Source organism: Gobius niger (genome assembly GCF_951799975.1).
Source record: "Gobius niger genome assembly, chromosome: 2".
NCBI lineage: Eukaryota > Metazoa > Chordata > Actinopteri > Gobiiformes > Gobiidae > Gobius > Gobius niger.
Genome location: NC_136853.1, coordinates 30,622,997 through 30,637,541, shown reverse-complemented (window position 1 = coordinate 30,637,541; position 14,545 = coordinate 30,622,997). Strand labels below are relative to the sequence as shown.

General features: G+C 40.4%; 2 protein-coding genes across 3 annotated transcripts in view; both read left to right on the top strand.

Annotated features, from left to right (window-relative positions):
• Window positions 1-7,504, top strand: part of btbd11a (BTB (POZ) domain containing 11a) — an 89,664-nt gene extending 82,160 nt beyond the window's left edge. For both annotated transcript variants that reach the window (XM_079582249.1, XM_079582248.1), the window contains 7 exons: window positions 436-614; window positions 796-901; window positions 1,512-1,614; window positions 1,705-1,786; window positions 4,850-4,918; window positions 5,007-5,120; window positions 5,208-7,504. In XM_079582249.1, the coding sequence (XP_079438375.1) occupies window positions 436-614; window positions 796-901; window positions 1,512-1,614; window positions 1,705-1,786; window positions 4,850-4,918; window positions 5,007-5,120; window positions 5,208-5,438 (884 nt within the window). In that variant the 3' untranslated portion in view covers window positions 5,439-7,504. The remainder of the gene's footprint in view (window positions 1-435; window positions 615-795; window positions 902-1,511; window positions 1,615-1,704; window positions 1,787-4,849; window positions 4,919-5,006; window positions 5,121-5,207) is intronic.
• Window positions 7,505-7,941: 437 nt separating this feature from the next.
• Window positions 7,942-14,335, top strand: LOC306959655 (uncharacterized protein). Its single transcript, XM_079551830.1, has 7 exons — window positions 7,942-8,237; window positions 8,953-9,155; window positions 9,233-9,334; window positions 9,421-9,516; window positions 9,598-9,708; window positions 10,149-10,272; window positions 11,637-14,335. Exons 1-7 carry the CDS (start codon window positions 8,210-8,212, stop codon window positions 14,231-14,233), a joined length of 3,261 nt encoding a protein of 1,086 aa, XP_079407956.1. The 5' UTR covers window positions 7,942-8,209; the 3' UTR covers window positions 14,234-14,335.
• The last annotated feature ends 210 nt before the right edge of the window (window positions 14,336-14,545 follow it).

Sequence of the window (14,545 nt, the reverse complement as noted above, 5' to 3'; positions counted from 1 at the left end):
AGTGGTGCACATGAACATGCTGTCTGATGCCTCCAGCTGTTCTGGAGATGTGCTCAAGCTGTGCACGTCCTGTGCTGTCCCGTCCTGTGTTGTTGTGTGTCAGGTCAGAACTATTACTGTTGACTCTAAACGACAGAATAATTTTGGCTGTAAAGTATACTATTTTATGTCTAGAGACATTTTTTATATGTGATTTTATGTGTGTTTTATCTTGCACATTAATCATGTTTCCGTATTGATGATACATGATACACAACAACTGTCATAGATTTTAGAAAAACACATTTTTCCACGAAGCAACTGTCTTTTAAAACTCCCTTTGATTTTTAAAAGACGTTGTAGAAACATGGTCGGGTGATGCTCTTGATTGTCAAAATCAAGTTTGTACGGTTAGTTTTCTCTTGTGGTATTTACTGTAAAGGTGTTTATTTTCAGGCGTTCCCTGGACACTTCACACGTGGCTCGAGACTCTGTGCTCCTGCTTGATGCAGCACCGGCGGCCACTGATCCAGGGTCTCCTTAAAGACTTCAGCGGTATCCAGGAAGACGAGTACACAGAGGAGCTCATCACGCATGGTTTACCGATCATGTTCCAGATCTTAAGGACCAGCAAGGTCAATCACTATTGGAAATAAACAGCTCACTTTGCAAATGTCACGCATTTTCTGCTCACACCATCATTCTAACGATGCTGGGATATTTACCCCCCACACATTTGCAGATAATGTTGCCCCAGATAGCATATACAGTAGAAAGAAGACAAGCTGCACTTAATGCATATCTGGCCTTTTGCAGAATGAAGTGATAAGTCAGCAGCTGTCGGTCATTTTCACCCAGTGCTACGGGCCGTTTCCCATCCCCAAACTGACGGAGATGAAAAAGAAACAGACTTCACGCCTAGGTAAGAGTCTCATACGGTGACTCCTGCTCATTATTGTCTTTGATTCATTTGGTGGATTATAATGAAGTGCGCGAAGGGTGAGCTTTAATGAGGCGAGACAGCTGTCAGTGCTGTTTTTATACACACCTCTGAATTCCCTTGTCTGTCAACCTTCCCACTGGTTTGGCTTGTGGAGCTGTAATTTGCTTTGTTTATGAAACTTACTGACTGACTAATTGGCCTTATATAATTCACACAGTTCTTCCACTTTTAATTTGGAAAAGATTGCCTGCTGTCAAAAAAGATCTTGTACTAAACTGAATTAGAAATTACGGAAAAAACGGAATGTATTGTCCTGTAATAGTTTTCTCCTGAAAATGTTTGTATTTTCTCCACCATATTTCTTAGGCTTTATAAAAATCTCCCAATAGTTAAAAGAAATGTTCTGTTAATAAACACAGTGCATTATGCTGCAGTGCCATCTTGTGCTTAATGCAAAAACTGAACATCTGCATTTCACATTAAACAAACTGAAGACTACAAAATGTGCGCTGTAAATTTTATTCTGCACTTGGAAAATGTGGACGTGTTAGGCTGGTTACACTGCATTATAAGAAGTCGTATATTTCAGATCCACACTTCCTCAACAACAAAGAAATGTCTGATGTCACTTTCCTGGTGGAGGGGAAACCATTTTATGCACATAAGGTTCTACTATTTACAGCTTCAGCCAGGTAAGAGAGTGCTGTCCAAGAATAAACACTTTGTTAGGTGAATAAATCAAAGACTCTTATATTTATTTATAATTTCCTCTTCTTTTACAGGTTCAAGTCTTTGCTCCAAAATCGACCAGCAGCAGAGAACACCTGCATAGAGATCAGCCATGTTAAATACTCCATATTTAATGTAAAAACTATCTCTTTTAATTTGATATTTTTTGCTATTGGTAGACTAGTGGTTATCAAGCTCTAAGGTAGTTCTCAAGCTGAATTCATGCCAGTCAGCTACTTGCTTATTATAGAGAAGGACTTTCTCTTCGTTGTTCATGTTGGCCCTGAATCTGGGCAAAGTCCTTTGCTCAGCCACCTCTTCCACAGCAGTCAGCTTCAGCCATATCAGAGCTGGTCTTTTTGATGACATTGTTCAGTCGGATATGTTCTTCTGATAGGTGCTGCACCAGCACACGGGGGATAGAGACACATACTTGCCACCACAGACTGAAGCCATATTACAAACATGCACAATCATATGGCTCATTCGAGAAGAGCTGAATATTTGCACACAGCCCTGCTGGCTTTTTACACCTGGAGAAGATACTACCCCAGCCCCAGTGCTGAGTGTGGCTCGAGCGACTGTTTGCCCAGAAAAAGCAATTGTCCGTGGCACAGATGACACGCGTCTCTCCTTCGAGAGGAAAGAGCTCCTCGCAATACCTCATGTACCCCACACGTGCTTCACTCTTCTCTGTACAGTTAAGGTGCACTCTAGATTGGGGATGTTAGGTGAAAATATCAGTGTTATCGCCGCCCGTAACTGTGAAGAATTTTGCTGTGATGTTAGCTTTGAGTAATAGCAGTTGTGCTTTTAAACCATCACATGCCGCACCTCACTCTCCCCCAGCTCCACTTGGAGCAATCGGAGATGCTCCTTATTTGTTCATATGCAAAAAAAACAGAATTACCACAGGCTTTTATGAAATGTGTGAACATAAGTAGTAGCAAAAGGTAAGGTGCTTTATTTGTCATTATACAACAACTGTACAATGAAATTCGTCCTCTGCATTTGATCCATCCCTCGACACCACTGGACAACCCGTAAGGAGCAGTGGGTTCAGATGTGGTGCCAGGCTGATGGTCAGAATCTGGAGGATTCACCTATTGCACATGTTTTTAGGGATAGGGGAAACTGGAGTACCTGGAGGAAACCTACGCAGACACGGGGAGAGCATGCAAATTCCACACAGAAAGGGAATGGAACCCGTGACCTTAACTGGGAAGCACTAGCGCAAACCACTGCGCTACCATGCGGCCCAAAACCTACAGATAATGTTAGTAAAAGTCTTGCGAGAGCATGTGTAGCAGTTTAGGCCAGAGGTGAGATGAGTACAGCTGTCAGTGTTGGAGGTCCTGTTCAGCTTGTAGTTCAACACTACCCCACGGTACTGTCTCCACACTGTCTCGCTCTGTGCACCCTGGCTGGAGGCCTCATATTGAAGTCCAGACCCTTTTATTTGGTCTTCTGGAAATTTAGCTACAGCTGGTGAGACCAAGTCATAAAGTCCTCCACCAGCTGCCTGTGCTCTCCCTCTTCTCCCCCTTTGATGCAAAACATCTAAAAACATCTCTATGTGGCAGGTCAGAAGTCAGATGTATACAGTGCAAACAAGGCAGGAGACAATACAGTCCCCTGCGGTGCTCCGACCCTGCATTGACCAGTGACCTTCACCCACAACTCCCCTCGGATATTTGATCAGTTTTTATAGTTTGACAAGGAATTTGACCAGGAAGTTAATTATTGCGTGCCTCTGCCACCCTATCAGCGTTCTATAATCAGCGCTTTTGGAACTGTTGAATCGCATATTCTTTTGATCTGCAACGACCGCTGTTTCCACGTTTTCCCCTCTGCCACGCCGCTAGATACTCTGATCCACATCACTGTCAGCTTCAAACATCTATTTCCTATTGTTTATTGGGTTGATTTTGATTAGACTTTAGACTTTATTGTCCCCAGAGAGAAGTTCTTTTTCACATATAGAGTGCATGTTTGACAAAGGACAGACCGAACAAAAGAGAACAAACAGTATGAAGAACAAACAGTAAGGAGTACACTCAGCGGGGCAGTAAGGAGTACACTCTGCGGGGCCCACGAGCAAGAAATTCGATGGCTGACGGGATCAGGCTTCTTTTAAAACGAGCCTTCCCGCATCTAGGCGTTCTGTACAATCTGTCGGGTGATTTAAGTGTGCAGGGGGTGTGTGGAGCCCTGTTCTATTACTAGTGCAAAGTGTGGCCCGTTTATTTAGATCTTTGAGGTTTGATGTGGGGAGTCCTTTGATTTTTCCTGCAGTGTTTGTTACCTTGGTGAGTTTGGTTTGATTCATGACAATTCACAGATTGAAAAAACAGGTGGAACAGCACAATATGACGGCAGAGATCCTTTCAGTTTCCAGATTATTGACAGCCGTTGTTGAGTTCTTTTCTGAATATCCGTGGTGTGTTGATCGAATGCAAGTTCATCATCTATTGTTTGTCCAAGATATTTAAAACTGTTCACTGTTTCTACTGTTTGGTTGTTAATGCAGAGGAGATGTTTTATTGACATTGAGTGACATTGGTGAAGTGTGTGCCACTGTGGTTGTAGTCCAGGTCCATATTAGTGTTATTGTCTGCAAGTAGTGAAAAATGGCGGTGTCGTCTGAGTATTTGAGAAATTTGATGTGTGGTGAGGGACTGAAGCTGTCATTTGTGTACAGTGTGTACTACATTTTAGTTGACTTTATTTTTTATTTTTATTAAAAGAATGTTGGGTAGTAACAGAATACATGTAATTATTGTAGAATACTTACTAATTTTGAGTAACTGTATTCCGGTAACGTTACTCATTCATTTGAAGGTATTTAGAATAAAATACTGCTCCTTTCCTTCAATCAAAGTAGTTGCAGGACTTCACTTCAGTAAATATCAGTTATTTATGTCATTCTGAGTTGCAAAGTGCTTTTTTGCATTCCTCATTAGTGGTAAATAAGTTTGTAGCAGGCAGTGTAACAAGTGTAGCCGATGTTTTTATAATCATACGCCACTTATATTTAGTATAATGCAAGCTTGCATTGCTCATACATTTTTCTGTAAGTTCGTTTTTATATGTGTCCTCACGTTTCAGCTCAAGCGTTTTCAGTGTCATCTTGTTTGTTCTGTGGTTGAAAAAGCTTGGTGACCACTGGTACAGACACTGGTGTATTCTTTATTTCAGCTTGTCATGCAGTACTTGTATTGTGGAGGCACCGAGACTTTGCACATACGAAATACTGAAGTTATGGAGGTAAATAAGCTTTTTAATACAGACTGCAGAGGAATAGCTTGAGCCTTTCTCATCACATCATTCTCTGTGTCTTTACTGTCGTCTTCAGCTCCTGTCGGCAGCAAAATTCTTCCAACTAGAGGCCCTTCAACGACACTGTGAGATCATCTGCTCCAAGAATATCACCACAGAAACGTGCGTGGACCTCTACAAGCATGCCAAGGTTAGCTGCGAGGCAAACTGTAAAAAAGAAAATAACTGAAAATTGAGAATGTATTCCAGCGCTTCTATTTTAAACTGTCTTTTGCAGTTCCTTGGTGCTTTGGAGCTGACAGCTTTCATCGAGGGCTATTTCCTAAAGAACATGGTGCTGCTGATCGAATTGGAGAACTTCAAGCAGCTGTTGTACGAACAGTCTCCCCCAGAAAGTCCCAGCTCCTGCCCTGGCACCTACACCGACATCCTTCACGATCTGGAGAAAACTCTGGCCACTCGTATCCACTCCATCCACCTGTCAACCTCCAAGGGCTCAGTGGTCTGACACTGCCCCCTTTTGGCCATACCCTTTATGTAACGACCATTGTCCTGCTGCTTAGCCCGTCCACATTTTTTGGCTGGCCCTCGAGCTGAACTGTCATTTGTGTTTATGTCAGGGATTTACCCTTTAATTCTGGACCCTGAAGGGACGATACATGACACAATCAGTGAGAGGATGCTCTTGCCTTATTCGTAGGTTGTCCTCTTTTGGTTGGCTGTCAGCTGCCACACTTGTCTGAGTGAGAGGGAGATTACATAAACTTAAACTTTGTACTGTATTTCAAATAAAACAAATGCATGTCAGAAGATTTTTACCAAGCAACCTCCAATAGAAGTCTATATTTTATTTTTCACCTGGATGCCATTTCACATTACCCTGCTTTAGCTTCAACATTAGATGAGTAGTAGCAATGCCAGCAGACAATCAGTAGTTGGAACGCTTTCTGATTTCTTTTTATTCCCCTCTCTCTCTTTTGCAATGGGTGTGTTTTACTGTTTGTACTGTGTGCAAAGATCCAAGTCTCAAAGATCTTCTACAGTGGCGAACTGCAGTACTGACAGGCCTCTATCTTAGTTTTATTATTCTAGATTGAAAACGATGCTCTGTAAAATGGACTTTTGCATGAAACTAAGCTGCCCTGATAATGCTTTTTATGCACTACTACCAAACCGTTTGGTCCACTGGAATACAGATCAGCTTGGAGTGTCGTGAATGCAGGAACTACTAAAGACAAAGTTGTGTGAGGTATTTTCCAGTGGTTTCGGTGGAGATAAAAGACGCGATGAATGTGCTGCTCTCTGTTGTTAAAAAGTGTGTCTGTCAAAAAGTTGCATGTTTGACCTGAAACCTCTGTTTGTTTTCTCTGTGTGTTTTTGTGTAAATGTCGAGATTGGGGTAGATAGAACCCTCACAATATCTGCTCTTTTCTTTTCATAGGTTCCAATACATTCCAAATGTCAGGCTCTTCGGTACCTCCGCTCCCTTACGCTGTGTCGTCCAATGTCAGACCAAATTTAAAGGGGGTCATAGTATATACACTGTCAAAAACAACCTGCAAAATCAAGTGAATCACAAGAACGCACACTTTACACACAACATGTCGGAGGCGGCTCTATCTGCTGTGACAATGTGAGATTTAGGTAGATAAAAATACCATATAGGGTACTTTCCTGCCTGTTTGATATAGATTACAATGCAAATGTCCTGATGTTTTGTCATACTTGTTGTCATTGTCACTTGGATGATAGAGTGCAGTATATGGTATATAGATGGCATATATAAAGTACCGGTAGTCTTGTAGCTGACACACTGCAAATTCTATATTTATCTTGGGCAATACCCTTAAAAGTATAATTCAAAAGTCCTGTATATAGTAAAGAAACCTTTTTTTTTATTTTCATACATACATAGTGCTATACTGTCAATATTTGATGTTCCTTTTAAATATTTTGTTTATCAAAGTGAGAAACTATGACGATGTTACTTTTAAAATCAAGCAATATTGATCATTTAAAAGTGCGTTGACACTACAAGTTTCACTAAATGAGAGTAAAGGCTCGCTGAAGATGCATTAAGATAAATGACATCCCATAAAGTATATTTTATGTAGCCTACTCTCATTTTAATGGCCATTTTAAGGCTCTGTTTGTCCTTTGCTAATGTCTCAACTGAAATGCCTGTGCAATGCAACTTTTAGGAGTTAACCAATTCAAGATGATGTCAAGCACTTTTTGTGCTAGTGTTTGTGTAGCCAAGGCCAATAGCATAAAGAGAGTGTGTTAGCTACGTTGATGCTCCAGTGGGTTAAAGCTGTAAATGTGGTCTGCATGGCTTTTCTTGTTTAATGTTGTTGAGAATGTGCTTTAGCCAATGTACACCAGCTCTGCCCTACAAGAATTACCCTGATTTGTTTGTCTTTTATTTGCCTGCATATGTGTTCCTAGTAGGAAAAAATGTTTCCCCCTAGATGCAGCAAATGCATGGATTTCTGTGCAGAATTAACTACAATGGTATTTTGCATTTTATAGTTTATTTTATGACATGGTTTGTGGAAAGCTAATAAATGACCACACTTTACAATATGGTCTATATTTTATCAGTGTTTTCTATGTGTCAGCTGTATTGGTGTTTTTGCCATAATGAGCAGGCAGTACCACGCAAACATGAGTGTTGGCTGTTTTAAACCAAAAGATTTATTCGGCAAATTTGTGGATCCAATGTCCAACAAAAACGAAGTTTCCAAATGTTTTATGTTCGTTTTTTTCTTTCAAAAACCTCCTCCATATTGGCCCCTGCCTTTCATCTACAATTATGAAATAAAATTCGTAAAAGGTGATATCGCAGGTAATGGCAGAAATATCTAAACCGTGTTGCGACATTTGAGTTACATTAATAAGACGGACAGTCAAAGCATTATGACTGCTGTCAGGTGGTTCTAAAGAGCAGATCAAATAGACTGATCTGAAAGTGCTACACATAGAGTAACTTTTATGCTTCAGGGTGATTACAAACTCACTGTATTAACATTATGTAACTTCATAAAATATGTTATTAGCGCAGATAGGACTGACATGAAAACATTACTGCTTCCATAGCTTCCATCATAGCGCGACAGTTCCAAAGACAGTTCTGGCACGAGGCATCATGGGCGCGCCTGCGCACTAGGCTTATTTAGAGCCGCCCTTCCTCCCGCAGATTCCGCAGGGTCGAGCAGACGTCAACTCACAACAGCCCTGAGTATTTGAACGTGTTTTGTAAAATAATTTCAAGGATAAATGGCAAGAATACACGGAGTTGAATGTGGTAAGCTGTAACAACTGGGCGTGGGAACTCACCGTCGCGAGATATAGCTGTTTCTGTAGGATTGTGTGCGCCCGATTTTCAACATGGCGTACCCCGCTCGTAGAGATGGCGGTAGTTCCCTGTGAGGCTAACTAGCTAACCATAAAGCCTTATCACTTAAACGTGCTGTTTGAGTGTTTTTAAACCCCTGACGTCAGTTTTCCATAATGGGTATTGGTAGATGTAACTAGCTTTTTAGTTGCTCAGCTTGGGCAACGATGTGTGATGTTTAGTAGTTGAATTAATGTCATCTTGAAAACTTTAGCAAACTATTAGATACTTTGTTTATTTATTAGGTTCCCCATTAGCTGCACCCTTGGGCCATCTTATCTTCCCGGGGTCCTTTATGCACTGGTACTGCAATTAATCCATGTGATGCATATTAAAGTCACATCGATTATACAGCCAGTCAAAGCATTTAGAGACACCTTGCCTTAAAGGTAACGTGCCACTAAATGCTTTGAGGCTTATGGCAAGTCTTGCTCGGGGACTATGGGAGAACAGTAAGCACAATGCAAGTATAATGGCTTGCGTGTCCGTCCAGATAATGGGAAATTATATCAGGTGAAATGTGAAGGTTAACATTTCTTCAAACGCCCTACAACATAGGATGCGGCCATATTCTATAAATGAAATTGTTAACATTTACACTGATATGCAATGCTTTAATTTACAGAGGAGTCCCTGTCACTACCATCACTTCGTCTCTTCGTTCCTCCATTGCGCCTGATCTCTGCAGCAATGTGGAATGTGGTTCAAGGGAGTGATGTACGAAGCTATGGGATGGTAGAAGACTTCATCCATAGCGTCACAGACATAGTCCCTGAGCTGATAAGCACCGATCAGAGGACTCAACTACTGCTTGCTCTTCATGCTCGGGTAAAGTTGTGCTTGATGTAATTTGTCGCAGCCTTTGTTGCTAAAGAATACCTGTATTTTGTTTTTTTTTATTTTAGGTGGTACTCGAACTATGCCGAGCTGAAGAAATAACAAACCTTGAATCTATTGATGCGCACCTAGAGCAGATTAAAACACTCATATCCGCTTGGGCAGCACAGGTGTGTGTTTGCCACGTTGTTCATCTTTTTGCCTAGAATGTTTTGATGAATTTTTATATTTATCTTTTTTTTTTTTCTGTTTTAAGCCGTGTTTTGCAGAACTTGTGTTCCCAGAATCAACCTTTGTAGATCAAGTGCAGTTGATGTTGAAAGATCCTGCGGAAAAAGATACGTTTTTTAAGGTATGACTTTCACTCCGCTTTCCTTTTCATGAAGTGTTTTTCTTGAGATAATTAGTCTGATCAAACTGTCTTTTATTCCAGGATGTTTTTCCACTTGAATTTGGTCCTGAGTTTGATAATGCGCTGCAAGTCTTAATGCTGGATTTTTTAACTCGATTAGAGAAGCTCATTCCGATGCCAAACATCCAGCAGGTACGAAAATCCAACGCTCAACAAGTGCTGTTCAAGGCTCAGCTAAAGTGTGATTCATGCAACTTTTATTGCGAAAACAGAAGCTGGTATTTGTGCATATTTGACCTTTCAGTGACCCAGTTGCTGTAAGTGTGGTCTTTGCGCCTTTGCTTTCTATTTTGGCGGCATCTATGACGCTCCAGGACCAATATGATTTCAGGTTTTTTAGGATGGAATGTTTACGAAACCATGGAGACAGATCCACCGTCAAGTCAAATATGCACTAATATTATTAACTTTTCTCTTTTTTTGCTTAAAAAGTTGCATAATGCACCTTTTTTTTAAGTTTTATGTTTGTTCAAAAACATAACTGAGCCTATTTAGTGATAGATTTAAACCCTACTGTCAAATTCTACCATTTACAACATTCTTTTAATTATGCATTTGTTTTCTGTGTATAGACTGCCTCTATGCTCCGTGCTGACCCATCTGCTCTGGAAGAATGTCTACACTTAGTCCCAGACACCCAGCATCTAACGACAGTTCTTCATTACCATACAGCACTTGGACACTTGGATTTATCAGGTGAATTTTGTGCACATAATCGATACTGTGCCAGTTTCCTTGTGTAAACAGTTCTAAAAAGTAAGTGATCAAAATTGCCTCACATAGAAGCAAAACGAAGAAAAATCTCTAAAGTATAACAAAGGCTGACTGTTATTGTGTGTAAAGTGATTAATGCCGCGTAGGGTCAGGTGCTTGGCAAGATTGTACTAATTGTCATTATTTGGACGTTCTTGTCCATTTAAGATTTTATTCGTTTTTCAATAGACATGACAAAAACAGACAAAAAATAAACTCACACAAAAAAAAAACAAATTATAAGAAAACCTAGTAATGAAAAATCGGGACATTTTAAAGACAGCAGAGTCTTGTTTTCTAATAAATGGCCTGAAATATGTCCATTTGTTATTGCCAATTCAAAACAACATGCGTGTAAAAAATAAAATAAAAAACTTGTAATTGTAAAGAAAAAAAGCTATTTACAAGCAAAGTGCAGAATTGAGTTTTATGCGCACAAAAAGCATCAAAACCACACATGCCGGCATGGAAAAAATCGCTGTCAATCGCTTCCTAAACTTTTCTCACCGCTTTGCACCCAGTCCTCAAGCAGAGTTTTTTTTACAGAGCACAGGCATCGCTCTGTAAAAACCCCAAAGCATAAGCTCTTTCATGTTATTCATTGTTAAGCAGTTATTATTATGTGAAGATCTATTCAGAGTTAGGCATTAATTGTAGTAGTTAAGTAGTTATTAAAGGGTCATTCATACTTCATTAGATGCAATAACTAATTGTTTTTACATAAGAACAAAATGATGTCATTTTTGCCATGTAACCATTGAAACGTCTGTTTTGCATTTTTCATGGTTACGAGGCAAAAATGACTTGATTTTGTTCTTGCAGCTCTCGGTGTAAGAACAATGTTATTGCATCCCATGTGTGCCTGTAAGTGTTAATCATACTTAATAACTGCTACAGTTTAGGGCTGAACGATATGGACAAAACTTCATATCTCGATATTCTTGCCAGATATCTTAATAGATACAATACGACATAACTATGGTTTAGGTGTAAACCAGGCATTTTTCAGAAAAATAAAAGCATCATAATACAGAAGAGTGCGGTTTTATTGATAAAAATATATATCATTTGTCTTTTTCTATTTTAATATTTTGAATGTTCATATCTCGATATCGATACGATAACAATATATCTTCCAGCAGTACTACAGTTAATGATGAATTAAGTTAATTTCCATAGCACTGTGGTGTGTGTGTTCGTCTGCATCTTCTTGCTGTAATCACTCCTATTTATCAGGGAGAGTTAGCCTAGAGCTCTATGATCCGAAAGGCAATAATAATTAATTTGTTTAATTATATTTCTTACAGATGAGACGCAAACCATTGCATCATTTGGAAACTGCATTCTCTCCTCTCTGTCTCTTCCTCAAGTGGAAAAAGTTGTAATTGATACAGACCAAATACAGTTACAACCTGCATCTGAGCAGCTGCAAGGCTGTGTGACTGTCCAGGTGGAGGGACAAACTGTAACACTGTTGGACTACATACAAATTGAACAGCCATCAGATTTGATGGAGCCTGATGATGATGATGACGATGATGAATCTGGTAATGACAGAGAGACGGCAGTGAAGTCTGATGTAGAAAACACATTGACTAAGGATGACGGCACCTTAAAGCCAGCTTCATTTCAACCTCTAAAACGAAGCAAACAGATCGAGGTAAAGAATGAATCTTCACAAACTTCTAGAGGACAAAGAAATAAATATTCCAGTAACAAAACCTGCCCTGTCTGTGGAAAATCCTTCCTACGTGCAGCAGCAATGAGACGCCATCAAGAAACTCATTCAGAGACCCGAGAACTCAAGTACAAGTGTGGCAACTGTGACAAAAAGTTCAGAGACCAGTATGACATGACCCGACACAACATGCGTGTTCATGCGAAGGAAAGTGTGGGTAGCCCACCACTTACTGAGGACTCTACAGATCCTGACGCTTATCCATCAGAGAACAAGCTTTGTGTTTTGTGTGGAAAATACTTTGCTCGTTTTGTTGACATGGAACGACACATGAAGTCTCATTCAGAGGACCGACCATACAGCTGTCCTCATTGTAAAAAGAAATTCAAAAATCCATATATTTTGAAGAGACATCAGAACAAAATCTGCAAGAATAGAGATCTACAAAAGCCTAACGCAGGGAAAAAGAAAGGGACTCCACAATCAAATCTGCAGCTGTCTCCAGCAGAGGGCAAAATCTGTCCCATCTGCAGCAGAGTCCTGCCATGCACTGCAGACATTGCCAAGCATTTAAGATCACATACTGAAGAACGGCCATTTATCTGTGTTACTTGTGAAAAGGGCTTTAAGTATAGAGATACATTAAAGAAACACCAGATTATTCATGGACATGAAGGTGTAAAGGAAGAAGAGAGCAAGACGGTTGAGCAGATTTTGGCTGGGGCTGATGCACCAAGTTGCACTGATCAGAAGGAGAACATTCTCGATGCAGCAGCAGCTGCTCCTCGGGATTCCCTCTCTGCCCCTCAAACAAGAACAAGAAAAAAAGAACTTAAAGTTTGCCCTGTGTGCACACGGACTTTTGATAGTGTTAAGACTTTCAACAGGCACTTGCAATCCCACACAGAGGATCGGCCATATCATTGTGTACACTGCAAAAAGAGATTCAAACATATGCATGGGCTTAAAAGACATCAAATTTATGCTATTTGTCACAAAAAAATGACTCGATTCATGTGGAAAAAAGAACCTGTAGCGGGGTCCAGCAAAGGTGAAAGCACAAACCCTGATTCCCAACAGGGATCACAACTCAAGATTCCTGTGTGGTGTTCCAACTGTGGTAAACACTTTGAGTGTCTGTCAGCTTTGAAGGAGCACCAGGAAAAGATGTGTAAACTGGACATGAGGGAAAATCTAAAATGTGAAAAGTGTGGGAAAGAGTTCAAGAGTATGACACTACTCAAAGTGCATCAAAGAATCCATGACCCGCTTTATTGCAAAGAATGTGGAAAAATATTGGCCAATGAGGCTGCCTTTGAGAGGCACAAGCTGATGCACAGACCAATGCAATGCACCATGTGTGATAAGACCTTCACTTTGCTCAGGCGCTTGAGGGAGCACTACGAGAAGCAGCACAATTTTACTGGGCCATATCCTTGTGGACAATGTGACAAAAGCTTCATGCAGCTGTCATACCTTGCTATTCATGGGAGGATCCACCAAGGAGAGTTTCCCTATGCCTGTGACTTATGTCCAGAGAAATTCAGGTCTTCAAATTGTTTGACAGTTCATCAGAGAAAGCACACCGGGGAGAAGCCATTCTTGTGTTGGCAGTGTGGGAAGAGCTACCGCTCGGCCTCAGAGCTCACTGTGCACATGGGAACTCATTCTGAGGAGCGACCCTGGGCATGCACACAGTGTGACATGGCCTATCGCACAAAGCTGCAGCTGACAAATCATGTAGAGCAAGTGCACATTGGTGTGAGGTACCCCTGCAATATCTGCGGAAAACAGTTCATGAAAGAGACCTCGTTGAGGAGGCATGAACTTATCCACACAGGTGAGCGGCCACACCAGTGCACAGTTTGTGGCAAAACCTTTCTGACAGCCAATGAGCTGCGGCTTCACAACAGGTATCACACTGGGGAGCGACCTTACAAATGTGAGATGTGTGGAAAGGCATTTATCCAGTCTGGTTATCTGAAATCACACATGCGCATTCACACAGGAGAAAAGCCATTTAAGTGTGACATTTGTGAAAAAGGCTTTAGGCTCTCTTACCATATGAAGAAACACAGAAAAACACATGCTGGAAAGGTGAAGAGCTTTTTGTGTGAGGAATGTGGGACGACGTTTCTCCAAAGGAGTGCCCTTTGGGAACATTCTCTGACGCACAATGTCAAACTAGAAACATTCACTGAAGAAGTTAGCATCGAGTTTGAATGAAATATTTCAATTTTGTTTTGTTCTATATATTCAGTATAATTTTTTTTCTTTCTTTTTTCACTTATGTGTTGATATACATTTTTTATTTGAAGTTAAAATTCTGTTGGTACATTTTTTATTTGAAGGGAGTAATAATTATGGTTAAAATGTTACATTTATATCAATAATGGACCAATGCAACTATAGACCATCTGTAAAACTGTAGTAAAAATGTTAAAGAATAAAAGGCAATATGCAAATAAACTTTATTTTATCTTTTGATGGTGTTTGGTGTTTGTAGTAGTAGCAGTGGGGGATTGCCCGTCCGAAAGC